The following is a 19,777-nucleotide window of genomic DNA, read 5'->3' as shown; positions in this document are numbered from 1 at the left end:
AGGAACTGGAGCAAGATCGCAGAGGAGCACCTCAACGCCACCCTCCTCCTAGACCCACCCAGCGCCACGACCGATCCCAACTCCGCAGCCCTAGAACTTCACTGCTGGATCTCCAGCTGCGCCGACAAGCTCGGACCCCTCCGCCACCCCGGCAAAACAACGCCCCCTGAAAGCAGCTTGGTTCACCACCAATCTCCAAGCAGCCAGGCGCTCCTGCAGATGCCTCAAGAAAACCTGTCAAAACCGGAAAACCACGGAAGACCAGAACAGCTCTCGGGATGCCCTGAAGGAATACCACCAGCGTTTAAGAGACACCAAACTGACTTTCATCAGGAACAAAATCCACACCAACGCAACCAATGCTAAAGAGCTCTTCAACGTCATACAGCAATTTACCAAACCCCCCAGCGAAGCCATGGACATCAAACCGTCCCAGGAACTCTGCAACAGGCTCAGCTCCTACTTCTATCTGAAAATCAAGGCCCTCTACGACAGCCGGACACCACCCCATGCTCCACCACCACGACAAAGAGCCGACTATCACCACCTGGAATCCCGCCACCGTCGAACACACCACCATGACCATGAAGAACACCCACTTAGGAGCCCCCATGGACCCCTGCTCACCGTACATCTACCACAGGGCCACCACCGCCATCGCACCCAAACTAGGATGAACCATCAACGCCTCTTTCGAATCCGGCATCTTCCCCGACGACTGGAAGCGGGCGGAGGTCAAACCTCTTCTCAAGAAGCCCACCCCGACCCGACAGACCTGAAAAACAACAGGCCCATCTCTCTCCTCCCCTTCGTTGCCAAAGTCACAGAGAGACCCGTAAACACCCAGCTGACCGCCTTCATCGAAGAAAACTTCATCCTAGACCCCTCCCAGTCCGTATTCCGCAGCCACCACAGCACTGAGACGGCCCTCCGCGCTGCCACCGATGACATCCGCATGCTACTAGACCAGGGGCACACCGCAGCCCTCATCCTACTAGACCTCTCCGCAGCTTTTGACACCGTCTCATATTGCACCCTCGCAGCCAGACTCTACGATGCAGGGATACGAGGAACCACCCTTTCCTAGATCCGATCCTTTCTCTCCGACAGAACCCAGAGGATCTGACTCCCTCCTTTCCTCTCCGAACCCACTCAGATCAACTGCGGAGTTCCCCAAGCATCATCGCTCAGCCCTACGCTCTTCAACATCTACATGGTCCCCCTCGCCGCCATCGTCAGACAACACGGGCTCAGCATAGTATCTTACACCGACGACACCCAGCTCATACTCTCCCTCACGAAAAACCCCGAAGACACTAGACTCTGTTTCCAGGAAGGAATGAGAGACATTGCCAACTGGATGAAAAACATCTGCCTGAAGCTCAACTCGGAGAAGACCGAGGTCCTCATCCTCGGACCCTCCACCTCCGCCTGGGACAACACCTGGTGGTCCTCTGCCCACGGGAGTCCGCCCACCACGACAGACCAGGCACGGAACCTCAGCATTTCCTCAACTCCTCCCTCACCATGACCCGCCAGATCAACTCCATCGCCTCCAAATGCTTCAACTGCCTTCGGATACTCTGCAAGACCTTCAAATGGATACCCCCAGAATTCAGAAAAGGCGTCACCCAAGCACTCATAACCAGCAGACAGGACTACGGCAATGCCCTCTATGCCGGAATCAACAGAACTCTCCTACACAGGCTACAGACCATCCAGAACGCCGCAGCCAGACTCGTCCCCGGAACCCCACGGCACGAACACATGACCCAGCACCTACGCAACCTCCACTGGCTCCCCGTCGAGAAGAGAGTTACCTTCAAACTGCTCACCCACGCCTACAAATCCCTCCACAACATCGGACCTGAATACCTCAACGAGAGAGTTTCCTTCCACGTACCCAAGAAGAACCTTCGCTCCGCAGTCCTCGCCCTCGCAGAGACCCCCCGCATCCGCAGAACCAGAGCAGGAGGAAGAGCTTTCTCCTACGTCGCAGTCAAAGCCTGAAACGAGCTCCCAGCGAACATCAGACGCTCCCCCACCCTCCACACCTTCAGGAAGAACCTCAAGACCTGACTCTTCGACTGGCCCGGAGCTAAACCCCCCCCCTCCCCCATCCCCCCCCCCAGCGCCTTGAGACCCTCATGGGTGAGTAGCATGCTTTATAAACCCCTGATTGATCGATGGATTGATTGATTGACGAGTTCAGAGCTGTGAGGTATGCATAGTTTTCTCTTTCTGTGAAAGGCCTCTGGGTGCTGTAGTTGTTTGGTAAATGTCCTCCAGTAACTATTATCATGTTAATGGCTTCTGACTCGGGAGAGGAGAAGAGCATTGAGGCGGCGTCCGGCAGCAGTGCTCAGTAGGATGAGCAACAGGCGTGAAAGCAAGCGGGCCAGGGAGACGAAGCCGGACTGATGAGGGGCCCGCGACAAACCCCTACCGGGTCGGGGACTCCACTAAGGTCGGCAGACAGAGCGCAATAGCCAACGGGGAGCCGCTCAAACCTGTGCCTTTGGGTTGCCTTACGGAGGGGCACGGGGGGCAGGATATAGGTCAGCATGGAGTCAGCAGAGGGCGGACACAGCACTTGCAGCCCGGGTCAGGCAAAAGGGCCACCCAGGACAAGAACTTTTGGCAGCAAGGTGTAGCCTAGAGGCCTCAGGAAGTGCTAGACCGGGTGAGGAAGCGGCATTCACTCAGTACGCTGTCAAAAAAGGGGTGCTGTCTAGGTTCAGGTCAGGACTGTAATGATCAGCAACAAAATGGACAAAAATGATTGATTGATTGAATTGCGAGTTGGTTAACCATATGTCAATAAAGCTGTGGCCTTTTTGCACCATAAACGAATTGTGTTATTTGTGACCATGAGAGGCGAAGGGGTGCAAATGTTGGCCGGGAGGTCTCGCCCACCTGGGAGGGGATTGTTTTTTTTAAAAAATGAAAAAATATTGCGTTTTGTGCTAAAATTCCCTCTGTCATGGTTACATTCCTGGCTTTTTACCTGCCTTGCAAGATGACGAGGATGGGTCAATCTGGATCACAAAAGAATGCACGTTCTGTGATAACATTTTATTAACATTAAAACAATGGTGGTCGAAGAATAGCAGAGGAATGGCATTCAACCACTGCGTGGGCATTCAACCACTGCGTGGGCCTCACCACTTTCAAATGCCACTAGCTGCCACTGTCACTGAACCCTGAGAGATCAGCCGCAACTGCAAAAGGAACAAAGCAGCAAGAATCTAAGTGTGAAAGGGAAGTAATGAGAAACTAGGAAGCAGGGGCGGCTCCTCCACAATGGCAGAGGAACTTCTCCCCACTGGCTTACAGCCAGCAGCAAAAAAACTGAAACAATAATTCATTTTTGTTTTATTTTTGAGCCGCTGGCTCAGCCAGCATGTGCAGGGAGGGGCGGGGCTGGGACATGGGAGGGGGGAGGAGGAGTGCTATGTGCACTCCCTAAGTGTGCATATGTGTTTGACCGGCTGTCTCAGGCCGACCAAAGCACACATGCGCATTTAGGTTTCTCTAACCCGGCTGTATTGAACAGCCGGGTTAGAGAAAACCGACAGACTCCCTGACCTGAGCAGAGCGTCTTTCCAGCCCGCACAGGCCAATCCCCGCACTGCTCTGCAGCGCTGGGATTGGACAGGGAGTCTGTGACGTAGTCACAGTGTCTGCTGGGACAAGGAAGACCCAGCACTGAGGCACAACGCGGGAGGCGGCCGGCAGCAAGTAAATTTAACTTTTTTAAAATTATTATAGTCTCCCCTCCCCACCACTTTTCTTATGTGGCAGCCGCCACTGCTAGGAAGATGGGATCCAAAGGAGTGAAGAAAACAAAGGTGTGGGGACGGAAGCCAGGTGCAAACTATAAAGCGTGTGGAACACCAATATCCTCTTAAAAGTATATGCGTACGTGCTTGAGGAGTTCCTTAACAGGGGCATGTGTGCAGATTTCATCACAGAAAATCTGACCTAATTAGTCCTACTGCCTTGAAATGCATTGAGAATTCACGAACCCGTTCCCATTGCATTTGTTTCCCTTAAAACATGGACAGAGATTGGAAAATTCATCTTATGAGTGGTTGTAGTTGCATGTAAATGCACTGTGTTTAGATTCTCAGCCGTTTGTGCACAGCCTGTCTTTTGTAGTGAGGCAGACTCGTTAAGACGCTCAGGGGAGAAAGGATCATTCTTATTGCCTTTGCAAGACTCATGAGTAACGTCTGAGGTGAGGTAGGAGAGGAGGCAGAGCCAGTCTGATGCCACCACTACCTGCAGCTGAGGAGTGCATCAGAAGAGGTGGGTCAGTCCAGCGCTGCCACTACCTGCCACTGAGGAACACATCAGAGGAGGTTGGACCAGTCTGATACAGCCGCTAACTGACACTGAGCAATCATCAGAGGAGGCCGAGGCAGTTTGGCGCTGCCACTACCTGCCGCTGAGTTCATCAGAGGAGGCTGGGCCAGTCTGGTGCCTCCACTGCCTTCTACTGAGGAATGCATCAGAGGACGGCAAGCCAGTGTGACGCAGCCAGTACCTGCCACTGAGGAGTGCATCAGAGGGGGTGGGACTAGTCTGGCGCCGCTACTACTTCTACTGAGGAGTGCATCAGAGGAGGCGGGTCAGTCTGACGCAGCCACTACCTGCCACAGAGGCATGCCTCGGAGGAGGCTGGAGCAGTCTGACGCCGCCACTGCCTCCCACTGAGGAATGCATCTGAGGAGGCGTGCCAGTCTGGCGCTACCACCACCTGCCACTGAGGTATGCAGCAGAGGAGGCGGGACCCGTCTGGCGCCGCCACTACTTCTACTGAGGAGTGCTTCGGAGGAGGCGGGACCATTCTGATGCCGCCACTGCCTGCCACTGAGGAGTGCATTAGAGGAGGCCAGGCCAGTCTGGCGCAGCGACTACCTGCCACTGAGCTGTGCATCAGAGGAGGCCGAGTCATTCTGATGCTGCCACTACTTGCCCCTAAGGAATGCATCAGAGGAGACGGGGCCAGTCCGGCGTTGCCATTGAGGAATGCATCACAGGAGGGGGGCCAGTCTGGCACCACCACTACCTGCCACTGAGGAATGCATGAGAGGATGCTGGACCAGTCTGATGCCGCTACTACCTGCCACTGAGGAATGCATCAGAGGAGGCGGGACCACTATGGCGCCACCACTACCTGCCGCTGAGTTCATCAGAGGAGGCTGGACCAGTCTGGCGCCGCCACTACCTGCCACTGAGTGCATCAGAGGAGGCAGGGCCACTTCAGCGCCGCCACTGCCTTCCACTGCCTTCCACTGAGGAATGCATCAGAGGAGGCCGGGCAAGTCTGGCACCCGCTGCCATTACCTGCCACTGAGGAATGCATCAGAGGAGGGCTGGCCAGTCTGACACCGCCACTACCTGCCACTGAGGAATGGCTGAAAGGAGGCGGGGCCAGTCTGGCGTCACCACTGCCTGCCAGTGAGTGCATCAGAGGAGACCAGGCCAGTCTGGTGCCACACCTGCCTGCCACTGAGGAGTGCATCAGAGGAGGCAGGACCAGTTTGGTGCCGCCACTACCTTCCACTGAGGAAGGCATCACTGGAGGCCGAGCCAGTCTGGCGCCGCACTATCTTCCACTGAGGAATGCATGAGAGGATGCTGGACCAGTCGGACGTCGCCACTACCTGCCACTGAGGAATGCATCAGAGGAGGCGGGACCACTCTGGCGCCACCACTACCTGCCTCGGAGTTCATCAGAGGAGGCTGGACAAGTCTGATGCCACCAATACCTGCCACTGAGCAATGCATCAGAGGAGGCGTGGCAAGTCTGGCACCCGCTGCCACTACCTGCCACTGAGAAATTCATCAGAGGAGGGCTGGCCAGTGTGCCACCGCCACTACCTGCCACTGAGGAATGCCTCAGGGGAGGCTGGACCAGTCTGACACCACTACTACCTGTCACAGAGGCGTGCATCTGAAGAGGCGGGACCAGTCTGGTGCCGCCGTTAGCTGCCAATGAGGAGAGCATCAGAGGAGGCTGGACCAGTCTGACGCCACCACTACCTGACACTGAGGAATCCATCACAGGAGGCGGGACCAGTCTGGCGCCACCACCACCAGCCGCTGAGTTCATCAGAGGAGGTGGGTCAGTCTGACACCACAACAACCTGCCACAGAGGCATGCCTCGGAGGCGGCTGGAGAAGTCTGACGCCGCCACTGCCTCCCACTGAGGAATGCATCTGAGGAGGCGTGCCAGTCTGGCGCCACCACCACCTGCCACTGAGGTATGCAGCAGAGGAGGCGGGGTCACTCCGCTCTGCCACTACCTGCCACTGAGGAATGCATCAGAGGAGGCGGGACCCGTCTGGCGCCACCACTACCTGCCACTGAGGAGTGCTTCAGAGGAGGCGGGGTCAGTCTGATGCAGCCACTACCTGCCACTGAGGAATGCATCAGAGGAGGCCGGGCCAGTCTGGCACCACCCCTGCCTGTCACTAAGGAGGGCATCAGAGGAGGCAGGACCAGTCTGGCGCTGCCACTACTTCTACTGAGGAGTGCTTCGGAGGAGGCGGGGCCATTCTGATGCTGCCACTACCTGCCACTCAGCGCATCGGAGGAGGGTGGACCAGTCTGATGCCGCCACTACCTGCCACTAAGGAATGCATGAGAGGATGCTGGACCAGTCTGGCGCCACCACTACCTGCCACTGAGAAATGCAGGAGACAGGGCCAGTCCGGCGTTGCCACTGAGGAATGCATCACAAGAGGGGGGCCAGTCTGGCACCACCACAACCTGCCACTGAGGAGTGCATCAGCGGAGGCTGGACCAGTCTGATGACACCACTACCTGCCACTGAGGAGTGCGTCAGAGGAGGCAGGACCAGTCTGATGACACCACTACCTGCCACTGAGGAGTGCATAAGAGGAGGCTGGACCAGTCTGATGACACCACTACCTGCCACTGAGGAGTGCATCAGAGGAGGCAGGACCAGTCTGGCACCACCATTACCTGCCGCTGAGTGCACCTGAGGAGGCTGAGCGAGTCTGGCGCCGCCCCTGCCTTCCACTGAGGAGTGCAGCAGAGGAGGTGGGGCCAGTCTGGCGCCGCCACTGCCTGCCCCTGACGAGTGCATCAGAGGTGGCGGGACCAGTCTGACGGCGCCACTGCCTGCCCCTGATGAGTACATCGGAGGGAGCGGGGCCAGTATGGCGCCGCCTCTGCCTTCCACTGGTTCAGTTGTATGAGAATGAGGAGGCAAGATAAATAGTAAAGGCTGATTTTTTAAAGTGCCTGTTCTCATGGACAAGGAAAGCATGCAGCAAGGCTTACCATGGAAGAGAACACATTCGTGCTGATTTCACCAAGGGCACCCCACTTTCACTTTTAAGAGATGTGATTTATGAAAAAATTCATACTGACCACATAGTTTTTGGGGAAGTAGCCTTAAGTGGGAAACCTATAGTAAACTAGGGGCCATCTCGGCTATATCTGATGGTGACTGAGATTGAAGGTTCGGATTAATGCGGTGACCTTCATGTGGTGAAGCCTTCTAGCCCATGGAGTGCAGGACAAGGGTAGAGTCAAACTCTGGACGGGGAGGAGGCAGGCTTTGTGAGTGGCCTGTTAGCCTCTGGAGCCAGGGCTGCTCTGTGCGATAAGGGACAGCGCGTGGCTGCAGTGAGAACACGTCAGGTAGACAGCCGGACCGTGAACATATGTGGTGCAGAAGCTGGAAAGAGGATCCTGGAAAAGTGGGCAAGGGGTGAGTGCCCACACCAAGCAGCACGTGAGAAGGCTGATCTCTTGGTGGCCCCAGCAGCACACAATGGCACCAAAGAGGACTCTTCTTGGAAGCAGGCCACTTGGCCAGCTGTGAGTGATTTGCCACTGGCCTGTGTGAAGATTGTTTGCTGGAAATTGGAATTGAGCGCAGAGCCAACTTCCCCCAATCAGGAGCTGGATCCAGAAGATTCTCTCAAGATGAAGACATTTTGTGCCAACAGCAAAGACTGAACTTGCAGCTGGGTAAGGGCGCCGCCTGCTGGCGTAGGCAGACTCAGAAGGACTAAAACAGTCTGTCTGCCGTGAGGAGGCACATCGGGGAAACCCCCCAAAAGTACTCTGTGAAGTTTGAAAGCTGTGACTGCTTGCACGAGGTGACTGCCCCTGATCCAGCCCCTCTGGCCTGGATAATGGCAAGAGGCGGCCTGAAGTGGTGAGTTGCGCTGTGGTCTTAAATAAGGGAGAATCCAGTGATTGTGTTGTTTTGTTCTTATTTTATCCATACATTTTATTTAAAATTTTGCCAAATGAATCTGGGTATTTTACCAAGTAGTTTTCTGATTCAAGTAATGCATTGGCGCTGTTCACCTATAACCCCCATTCTGTGACAAAAGCTTTCCATCTCAGGCCAGCCCTATTAAGGGGTAGGTGGGGCTGTCGTAGGAAAGGAGTGTTCGTCTGAGTAGGCTCTAGATGTGCATGATAGTGGGAGAATTTGCCCCACTGAGCAAGCCAACCCCCTACAATCCTCTTCCAAGAACCAGCCGGCTCCTCTGACCCTAGTGAGCAGATCCTCGGCTGTAGCTGCCCTCAGAGATGAGAACTTCATCTTGGTCGCTTGGATATGCGGCTGCTATGATCTGAGGGAACCATGGGGAGGCCTTCAACCTTTCACAGCGATCCCTGCTCGTTCAAAGTGGCCTGAAGCTGCTTCTACTTTGGCTAGCCAGTGCGATCCAATACGCCAATGATGAAATGTTAACGAGCGGCACTGTGGTGGAAAGTCGATCGGCTTCTTAGCACCTTAACTATGGAATTCTCTTTTCTTAGTAGTTCAGCAGGCCCAGAAAGAGGAAATATTCAGGAACAAAATTAAAACATGGTTCTTTAGAGCAGGATGTAGGGGGGTTTGTGAACTGCACATAGACAGGTGGCTCCGGTACCAACCACTGAGACACCTCTTAGGAGGTTGCCATGCTCTGTGGAAATGTTATTACTATTATCAGAAGACGAGAGGGGAGGCTGCCAGCCATCCCACCTTGTCTTTCAGGCATCCTTGGCCCTTGAAAGGTCCTGCAAAGACTTTGAGAATGTGGCTCAGTTCAGAGGTGGTGAACTCAGAGAGAGCTGCTGAGGTGAAGTATCTCAGGAGGGCAACAGTGGTTATAGGGCAAGATCTTGGTTTGGTGACAAACATTTTTCTACTGAGGTTGTGATCTTTATGAGCAACAAATATCAGGCAGAGAGGTGGGGTGCATTTTTCCCATAGGGAAAGATGCCAACAGTGGGTTGGGTGAAGACCGCGTGCTCTTTCGAATGAGATATGTTGTGAATTTCATATCACACTGATGAAGTTCCCCTTTATCGACATGGGTGATTTCAGGCTGGTTACAAATTTATGTCTGATGCGTTAGCAGGTCCCTCGACGAGATTCACACCTGTCTGTTACATGTGCTCGGTACACTTCACCTTCACGCCCTCCTTGCGCTTCTCCAAATCTTCTAAATCTGGCAGTGAGGAGGTCCGATGGATAGCGTAGATCTTCTGAGCCAGAGAGGTAGTCGGTGACCTTGGTTGCCGACTAGCACTAGACCGTCATGTGTCATCATTCTGCTTGATGAGGACTTCTTCCTGTGCCTGGTCACCCCTTCAGACAAGCATTGGCATAGCCAATAGGTCTCGCCTTTGGGACCTTATAATTGTTTAGCCAAGCAACAGTTGCATAACTAAATACTTATAAGGTCCCAAAAGCGAGACCTATTGGCTATGCCAAGCAGCCGTGCGGCCGCGAAAGTGAAAGTAATCGCGGTAAAGCGCGGCGCGCGCCCGCGCACTGTAGCTCTAGGCTGGCCTGGTAGCACTTTTTGGAGCCCTCTCAATAAGCCTCGCCAGACCAGCGCATGCGCTGGGTCAGGCGAGACCTAAAAAAGGGTAGGAACTCCCTTCAGAGTAAGGTTGGCGACCACCACAATGGTCAATATAGACCCGTTCGTTAGTGAAGAAAGTCAACAATCAGGTGGTCAGTTTGGAGACAGATTTAGAGTGTTTGCCTTGGACCCTTAGAGTTTGGATAAGATTTGAGAGTCCCTAGCGTCTCAGCTCAGCATATGTGCGCAGTTGTTAGAGCCGTATACAAATTCTTCGGCCTCATCATGTAGCACCTCCATACTTGCTATGTCTCGTAGGTGCAGATGCCGGCCATCCATCAAGTCCTGACTGGTCTCTTACAGCAGAAGGCATTTATAGTCGAGGAAAGCTAATGGCGCAAAGTGGAACACAACGTTCAAGATGGAGATCGACAAGACCGAGGGCCTGACTGAGATCCTGGTGGACTAGTTTCTCCATCACAGCGGTGACGGAGATCCAGTCTGCCAAATTATTAAATCCCAATATGTCCTATGGGATTTATATTTCAGCGGACGGGACATCTGTCACCATTATGACCGAGTAACCCATCCGCCAAGATCTAAACCAGCCCCATAGTCAGCGCCAGTGTGTTGGTTTGAGATTGCTTGCATGTGGGGAGCATAGTGGTGCTGGCTGGTCTCCATGTGCCCAGTGCCCAGCGGAAGCGGCAGAGCCTTTTATTTAAACAGCGTGCTTGTGTCATGGAAGAGACCAACAGTCGACCAGCATGGGGGTATTCATTTGGATAATGGAGCATGCCCAACACTACAGACGCAGAACAGTTTTCCCACATTAGATGGGCCTAGAACTTGTTTACTTCATTTCTGGGTCTATGATCGTGATGTTCATCTTATTTCTGCCTCATTCATTCTGATTAACTACGAAAAATTACATTTTATATTTTTCTTGATGGGAACCACATGTTGCCTGAACCCACGCTGGTGGCCTAAACAAGTCTTCTGGGCTAAGCTTCATTGTTCTAGGCTCAAGTTCTCAGTGCAGGTACCGGGACTGTGGTTCAGGGTTTCCGACGACTGACCAAGGTCACACCACATTGATGTCAATTAACAAACATAGTCGCAACCCAACTTCTGAACTCCAAAATCATGGTCTTAAGCCGAAAACCATGAACCTCACTTCATATCAGGTCTGTCCATTGAACATCTGCTTCTGATAACAACAATCATATTCTAGTGGGTTTAGCTCTCAACAAAAAATGCTACATTGTCAGCTTTGGCACAATATCTCAAGAAACCCGTACGGGGTACGTGGCTCTTTGAACGTAGGTACTCTGATAAGAAATGCAAGAGTGATCTGCCCGCTTCTATACTATTTCACACAAGCTCAACATACTATGCCATACAAGATGCTCAAAACATCTTCAGCTGACTCCACTGGACACCAGCAGGACAGTCACACAAGCGCTCACTAGCAGACTAGATTATGGCAACGCCCTCTACGTAGCCATCGTCGCCAAGCTCACCAACAGACATCAAGTGGTTCAAAACAAAGCTACACCAGACTCCCACCACGAGCACACATCCCCAAACACCTGAGACCTCCAATGGTTTCCATCTAGAAAGGCGGCACCTCTGAACTCCTCTCCCTCACCTACAAAGCACTTCACAACGGTGGGCTTTGAGAGCTGCTGTCGTGGCAGTGTGAGGTGTGGCACTGGTAGATGGTGTGAGGTGCTGGCCCGGGTTGGTAGTGTAGAGCTGACAGTGTGAGGAATGTCCACTAGCAAATAGTATGACGGGGTGGTTGATGCTGGCGGACAGTGTAGGAAGTTTGCGCTGATGGGGCGGGTGTCAGGGCCCAGGGTTCTAAATCCATCTTTTATCGGCATGAAATGTTCTCTCTTCCTTCTCTCCAGCTCCCAGAGGCTCAAAATGCTATATTAGAAAAAAAACTCACAGCAGTGTTCTGAAAGCAAAGCTAAATTTAAAAGCAACAAATCTCTTTGTAACATCTTTTTTTTATCAATCCACATCCTTACCAGGTGAATGAGGTGAAGAATGTGAGTCCCACTAGGACCCCTAGTATCCATCGCGGCTGGATCGATACTGCGGAAGAGATCCCTGTAACGGAAATCAGAAGTCAGGGACTTTAGCAACCAACATCACAAATGTAAGACTCAAAGACAAGAACAGTCATCTGACCTCTGAAATCATCTATACCAGGGGTGTCCAACACAAGTCTAGGAGGGCTAGATCCAGGTACATTTTCAAGCTAACCACTGCCTATGTAAATAGTTTCCAGTTGCAATCACTGTAGGTTAATGTACCTCATGTGTATTCTGAAAGTAGTCTGGCATGGATTTAACCCTCCTGGTCTCGCACTGGACACCCTCGCTAATGAAGAAAAACATATAATTTGTTTAAAGCACAACCACATTAGGGTACAAGTAATGCACCCGTACAACTGTTCAAATGAAGCTGGCCCTTTTTATTCAAGATGCTAGAAAAATGATTTTACTTGTAATACGTTTCATTTGTTAACCCTTTGATCAAGTGAACATTTAATTATATTAACATTTCATCAAAAGGTTGCTAATTTTACGATTTAAAATTAATTACACAGTGATGTTTATTCACTCAATGTACATTGATCTGTAAAATCCCTCCATCAGGAGACAGGTCTTTCTTTTGTTGACAAGTTTCTAAAAAAAGATTTATAAATCTAAATATAATAACATCTAAAAACAGCATAACAGCCTCACGAAAGATAGCCACTGTCTGCTAAATGTTTATCATCAAAACGCTTTAGAAATCGTTCCTGAGTTTGGGAAAGCTGACAGTCCTTTGACCTGTGGGTCGGAGCATTAATGTATGAGCTTTCCACTTTTATATTTATTTCCTGATGTGGTCTAGTTATGGTCTGTCTTAGCGCGCAGTAGTCACCAGACAATTATATGAGAATCACCCAGGGAGGGACTGTGGCTCCGCCCACATACTGAGATCAAGGAATACATGTTTTGATTGGGCAGAAGTTGGGGGCTTCCACAATAATGAGCTGGCCCTTCTCCCAGCTGTGATCATTTTGTTTATTTATTCAGCTGTCCCAGCTTGAACTTTCAGGCTCACACACATGCCATTGCAATGCTATTAAAGTATCTTAAATAACTAGATAATTTTCTCTGGGCGCAAATGACAATTTATACTCGAACAAGGATTCCAAGTAGTGCACAAATTTGACACTTTTTCGCTGCACAAATTTTACAAGTTATACATGGGAAGCATCTGAAATGTGGAATTTGTAATGGAGAGACAACACCATCCTTAGTAACTGTTAGAAATGGGATTTCTGGTTGGCTAAGGCTTGCGCCAAAGCCAGGCAGAAACCACCACTCTAGTCAGGGCACGGGAATTACATGCCAAGGATAACCCCTGCTCACCCCCTTGGTAGCTTGGCACGAGCAGTCAGGCTTATCCCGGAGGCCATGTGTAAAGCATTTGCGCACGCACGCAGCAACAACATCCCAGGCACGCTACAAAAGGAACTCCACACAAGGTTATATCAAAAATAGCCTTTGTATTCTCATAACACATTAGAATAGTAATCACACAACATACACTGTGCCAACTGGCACTGGGCAATATTTACAAGGGATTATTTACACAAGGCAGGGCCACCTGGGCCACTGTCAGAATTAGCACAAATCACAATGGTAAATGTAGAACATATACCAACTGTAACACAAATTATAACTGTAGAGCACAACCAGTAACTACTGGCGCAATAATGACCTCAGCATTATCACAATAGAATCAGGTATAAAACCTATCCTGTGTACATCACAGGGGCATAAACACATTACGCAATCTCTCACAAGTCTAACGCATTAGACCCTAACCTCCTAAGTATAACTACATTAGGGGCATAACTCACACAGTGGAACATAATCGCCCTAGCATAAACCATGATATGCAAAACAACCTCAATCATAAAAGACCACATTTAGAGGTATAACACAGGGTGCGTAAAACATACTGCATGAATTACATTTCTTCCCATCAAAATCACATTAGAAGTCTAAACGCATTAGACACTAACATCCTAATCATAAATCACATTTAGGGCCTGGCGCCCTACAAACCTAACGATCCCCCTGGCCAACTGGCCATCCCAAAGAACGGGGCTCAAATGCCCTGTGTCCCAAAAGTCAGGGCGCTCTGCCTATGCAGCGAAAGTCAAGGGTGCGCACTTCATGCTGGCCTAAACGTAGCAGCTGGCACTAATTGCTGCGCAGCTGGGGGAGGCCTGGCACCTCTGTGCCACTTCTGTCCCTCTCAGGAATTGAGCCTAAACGGTGCAGCTGCCCACTACTTGCTGGGCAGCTGGAAAAGTTACAAATGAGGCTGGGGCTCTCAGTGGCCCTTGAAATCAATGTGCCCAACTTTGGAGCCATCTGGCTCTGAAAACAAACATGCCCCCATGGAGCGCAGGGGCTCCTGAAATAACTATGCGCCAATAAGAACAACAACTTGCCCCAAAGCACTGTGGAGCGCACTGGCGCTGAAACAAACCATGCCCATGGAACGTGGCAGCTGCCCTCTAACCAGTGGGGCAGCTGTCAATTGCACTAGGGGCCCGGCACCCAGTGCCCTCTGGCCTCCACGGGGCTTTTAAATAAACTTGCCCCATCGATGGAGCCACACGGGGCTCTGAAGATAATTATGCCCCCTTATCATTGGAGCTGCCCTCTAGCGAGTGGGGCAGCTGTAAAACACCTCTGGGCGATGGCATGGGCACCGACAATGTGCCCCGATGTACTTCTCCCCCCGGGGCTCTACGCACGGAATGCCCGGTATCGCTGGAGAGGCCCTCTGTCAGGCGGGGCCGCTCAGGAGAGGGACCCTGTACACTGGCCCTCGATTATCACCACAAAACTCGAGCCCCCACTTACCGGTACTCACTGGTGCCTCTCCCGGTCTCCTCTTCACCCAGGTCCCCTCTCGGGACCCGGGACTTCGCTTAGGCTGGCGCAGGGAATCCGCGGGGCTCTCTCCTCACTATGAGAGCCCAGCACACCGGCAACACAAGGTACTGGGTTCTGCAGGCAAGAGCCCGCGAGGCTCTGCGCAGCTTTTTCCCCGGCCGGGGAAAGAGGAAGTGGAGCCCGCGAGGCTCCGGCTTGTGTCGCCGGCCCCGCCCACAACAAGGCAGATGGCCGGACTTCTGCATCCGGCGCTCCTCTTTCCCGGGCCGTGGCGGTGATTCCTTCAGTGAATGCGGGGTGGGCACCCACTCTCTCTACAAAGCACCATAATGCGGGGGGGACACCCGCCGTTCAAAAATAATCATAACGCGGGGTGGGCACCCGCAATCAAGCTCCAAACGCGGGGTGGGCACCCGCTATTTACAAATAATCATAACGCGGGGGAGTCCCACGTCGCAGCACAGAGCTGCAAAGACTCCAGCTGGCAACCTGAAATCTAGCGCTCCCAAGGCGCTAGAGGCAACAAAAGGCATGAAAATGTAGCGCTCAGCAAAACAAGGGAAGCGCTCTAATCAAAGCCCAGCGCTCCTTGACAATTAAGAGTAAAGTGCTCACAAGGCGCTTGGACAGCAACCAAAAGGTCCTGGAGACCTCAGGGGGGCAATGTAGGGCCCAGGGGCCAGCACACAGGGCCCTCCAGCAAGGAGGCAGCCCCCATGGTGGTCCCTCCTGGGCCCCACCAGCAGCAAGCCCCCTCCTGTTAGGATCCAACGCAGAACATTTTCATGGGGTCACAGCCCCTCTTTTATACACAAAATCCTTTGTCTTCAAAGGTGCAGGGAAGGGGCGAACCAGATGCAACTGGTTCCTGAGCACTTTGTTTTGCTCAGCCCCTCTCCCTATTCACAGGACAGGCCAGGGACATCAGACGCACCACAGGGGGTGAAGCCAGCATTGTGTAGGGAAAGCCCAGCCCTATTCAGGTCCCAGGTGTACTCCTCCCTGCCATCAACATGCAGATCTCTCCACTCACCACCGGGGCAGACCCATCCTGACTCCTGGAGCCAGACACACCAGCCAATCGCAAGCCAGACAGTCACTGCACATTTATTACACAGACAGGCCAGCTTCTAGAAGTGGCACTTCTACACAAGACACCTTAACGCCGCACACACCATTGCGCAGCATTCACTCTCACGAGTTTGCACATACCAAACTCGACCCTGCACTCCTCTCACATCAGGACTTAACACGGTCACTCAGCTCCCCCATGCATTCCTATGTGACGGCAGGTCAGTCTCACTAAAACATACACAGAGCGCACGCACTTTACACTGGTCCACAGTGCTAAAGTGCTCAGAGGCCTAAAATCACCAACACCAGGTTACAGAAAAAGGCTAGGAGAACGCAAAAAGTTTCGGGGTGAACCTGCCAGAAGGGCCAAGTCCAACAGTAACCAAAACAAAACAACCACCCTTTACACCAGTATTTTCCAAGTGTGCTACTACCTCCAATGGTTCATTGTTATGAGGGTTATAGTGTGCAGAGGTGAGAGCAGCTGAAGGCCCCTCGACGCCGAATGTGATGGATCAGAGACAGAGAAAGGTGCCTGGCATATATTTCTATGGTGAATTGTGTGTAGAAGTCAAGTAGCTGACTTTAAACAGGGCATCACATACCCGTATTTTCCCACTTGCTGCCCAGAGGCCACCAAAATATTCAAATATCTCTACAGTAGCAAAAATTGTTTGCCCAAATATGTACACTTCTCAACAGGAAGACTATATTCATAGAGGAGTATCGAGGGACTGGCAGTTCCAGGCAATTTTCCTAGTAGGGCCGCAGCTTGAACATTCGGGGCTGTGGTTACTCGTACCAGTCACCACCATGCCCTTCGGAGGTTGGTTGTTGCAGCCCGGCACCCCTAGCCACACTGTTCGCATACATGCCAACCCTCCTGATTCAAGAAGGAGACTACCAATTTCAAGGCTAGTCTCCTGCCTCCCGATTCCTGCATGCAAAAACCAGACTCCTCCATGGGCTTCAGCCGACAGATTGGTGGTGTGTGACTGCGAGTATGCACTGCCAGTAACATGCTCCTGCAGGTCAGTGCGCAACATTTTTATCAAGCTCTCTCTGCCTACCATAGCGCCTTTGCCATGCTCCTGATAGGTAGGAACCCAAACAAGCATTGGTAAATGCATTATGTTTCGCCTATGTGGTTGATAATAAGCTGTTTTTGTTGTAAGTTGTGGTTTTGTGAGCTGTTGTGCAATATAACTTACTGAAACTCCTTTAAAGTGTTATAACTTGTTTATTGCAAAGGGCAATATATTGTGCTGGACACAATGTGTCTGGAATGGGCAACATTTTGGCAGGAGCAGATACCATTATGCTATGTGTGGGCACATTTATGCTAGGAGTACGGCAGAGGTGTACACCTCAATTCCAGCCAGAAATGGCCAGAAATAGGCCAATGATGTCTAGAGCATGTCGCAAATTTCAATACGCAGGCTGCAAGCCGCTATGTTCTTGGTAAGACCCCAATGCCTTTTTTAATCACAAATCACTATGTTCTTGGTCAGACCACAGTGCCTTTTTTAATCGCAAACCACTATGTTTTTGGTAAGACCACAATGCCATTTTTAATCGCAAACCACTATGTTCTTGGTCAAACCACAATGCCTTTTTTAACCGCAAACCACTATGTTCTTGGTCAGACCACAATGCCATTTTTAATCGCAAACCACTATGTTCTTGGTCAAACCACAATGCCTTTTTTAACCGCAAACCACTATGTTCTTGGTCATACCACAATGCCTTTTTTAATTTCACACCACTATATTCTTGGTAAGACCACAATGCATTTTTTAATCACAAACCACTATCTGGCACATGCATCAAGAAAAGCTTTTGCGAGGCCTTAATTGCGAATATTAAGGAATCGCAATTAAGGACTCGCAAAAGCCTATGCATGTAGGAATCGCTATTAAAATAGCGATTCCTTAACATTCATTAATTGCGACTCACAAATTGCGAGTCGCAATTAATGAATGGCTTCCCATTCATTCCTATGGGCCTCCAGGCCCATAGGAATGCATTGGAGATTGTGGGAGCAATTTGCGAGTACCAGTAGGTACTCACAAATTGCTCCCGCAATTTCTGGGGTGCAAGGGTGTCAATATGACACCCTATTGCAACCATGTATTTGAACTCTGCACACATGTTGCAAACACACATGCTCTAAGGGCATGTGTGTGCGCAACATTAAACTTAGAAAAATGCAAATAAGTGCATTTTTCTAAGTTTTAGCAAATTACCATGAAGTCCAGCTTCATGGTAATTTGCTCCCGCTAGTAGCGAAATCGCTATTTTTTAAACTTTCATGCATTGCATTTAAGGAATCTCAATTAGGGATTCCTTAAATGCAATCGCTATTTAAGGAATCGCTATTTTGAGATTCCTTAAATAGTGATTTTTGCATTTGGGATGATGCATCCCAAATGCAAAAATACCGGTCGCAAAGGGGCAGATTCTGAGAATCTGCTCGTTTGCGACCGGTTTTGTGGTTGATGCATGTGCCTGTATGTTCTTGGTCAGACCACAATGCCTTTTTTAATCTCACACCACTATGTTCTTGGTAAGACCACAATGCATTTTTTAACCGCAAACCACTATGTTCTTGGTCAGACCACAATGCCTTTTTTAACCACAAACCACTATGTTCTTGGTAAGACCACAATGCCTTTTTTTAATCTCACACCACTATGTTCTTGGTAAGACCACAATGCATTTTTTAATCGCAAACCACTATGTTCTTGGTCAGACCACAAAGCCTTTTTTAACCATAAACCAATATGTTCTTGGTCATACCACAGTGCCTTTTGTTAACCAGACATCTGTGCTGTCTGGCAAGGTCGAAATTAAAAGTGATAGCTAAATGTCTGAATAAATCTCAGCCTCCGGTAATTACTTTAGGCCTCAATCTAGTGAATTGTTTTTCTTAGAAAATACATAATAAACACTTCATCACTCCAGATGTGGAAATGGAAACCAGCACTGGGCCGGACGATATAGAAACAGTTCTGCTGAACTGCTTGGCCACGTCCCTGCCAACCAGTGACACCAACAAGCCCAGACCATTGTTGGCCTTGCTGGGAGTCCCATGAGGAGCAGCTCGAGTCTTACAGCACAGTGAGCTGTAAGGACCCATGGCTGACAACGACAGTCAACCTCAAACAAAACAAAGAATGCGGCTGAGAAGTCTGACTTAGGGGCATATGTATCAAACGATTTTGTATTCGCAAACGCTGCGAATCGCAAAAAAACAGCGTTTGCGAATACAAAATCGCAAAATGAGATGTATGAGGCATTTCAGCCTCGCATTCTTAAGGAATCGCTAATTTTGCGATTTCTTAAGTTTGCGTAAGCATTTAAGAAATCGCAAATTGCGATTTCTTAAATGCTATGTAACACGCACCCAAGTTGTGGGATTTCTCCTTAAGAAATCGCAAATTACCACCAACTTCAAGTTGGTGGTAATTAACGATTTCTTTGAAAAATGCACTTTTTGGCATTTTTCAAAGTGCCATGTGGCGCACATACATGCCTTTAGGGCATGTATGTGCGCCATATGCGCACACATGCTGATTTCAGGGGTGCTTCAGGGTGTCATCATGCCACCCTTGCACCTTTGAAAACATTCTCAATTTGCGATTAGCAAATAGCGATTCGCAAATTGAGAAGGACTTCCCTATCATTGCTATGGGCCTTCTGGCCCATAGGAATGAATGGGAAGGTATTCCTTAATTGCGATTTCGCAATTTGCTAATCGCAATTAAGGAATTTTAAGAATTCGCAAAATTTGTGCGAATTTTTAGATACATCCCGTTTTGCAATTCTCAAATAGCGATTCTCAAAAAATCGCTATTTGAGAA

General features: G+C 50.6%; 1 protein-coding gene across 2 annotated transcripts in view; it reads right to left on the bottom strand.

Annotated features, from left to right (window-relative positions):
- Window positions 1-19,777, bottom strand: part of LOC146868866 (histo-blood group ABO system transferase-like) — a 547,149-nt gene that overhangs the window by 366,527 nt on the left and 160,845 nt on the right. For both annotated transcript variants that reach the window (XM_085613883.1, XM_085613884.1), the window contains exon 2: window positions 11,898-11,979. In XM_085613883.1, the coding sequence (XP_085470009.1) occupies window positions 11,898-11,979 (82 nt within the window). The remainder of the gene's footprint in view (window positions 1-11,897; window positions 11,980-19,777) is intronic.

Source organism: Triturus cristatus, chromosome 1_2 (genome assembly GCF_964204655.1).
Source record: "Triturus cristatus chromosome 1_2, aTriCri1.1, whole genome shotgun sequence".
Lineage (NCBI taxonomy): Eukaryota > Metazoa > Chordata > Amphibia > Caudata > Salamandridae > Triturus > Triturus cristatus.
This window is presented reverse-complemented; position numbering and strand designations above follow the sequence as displayed.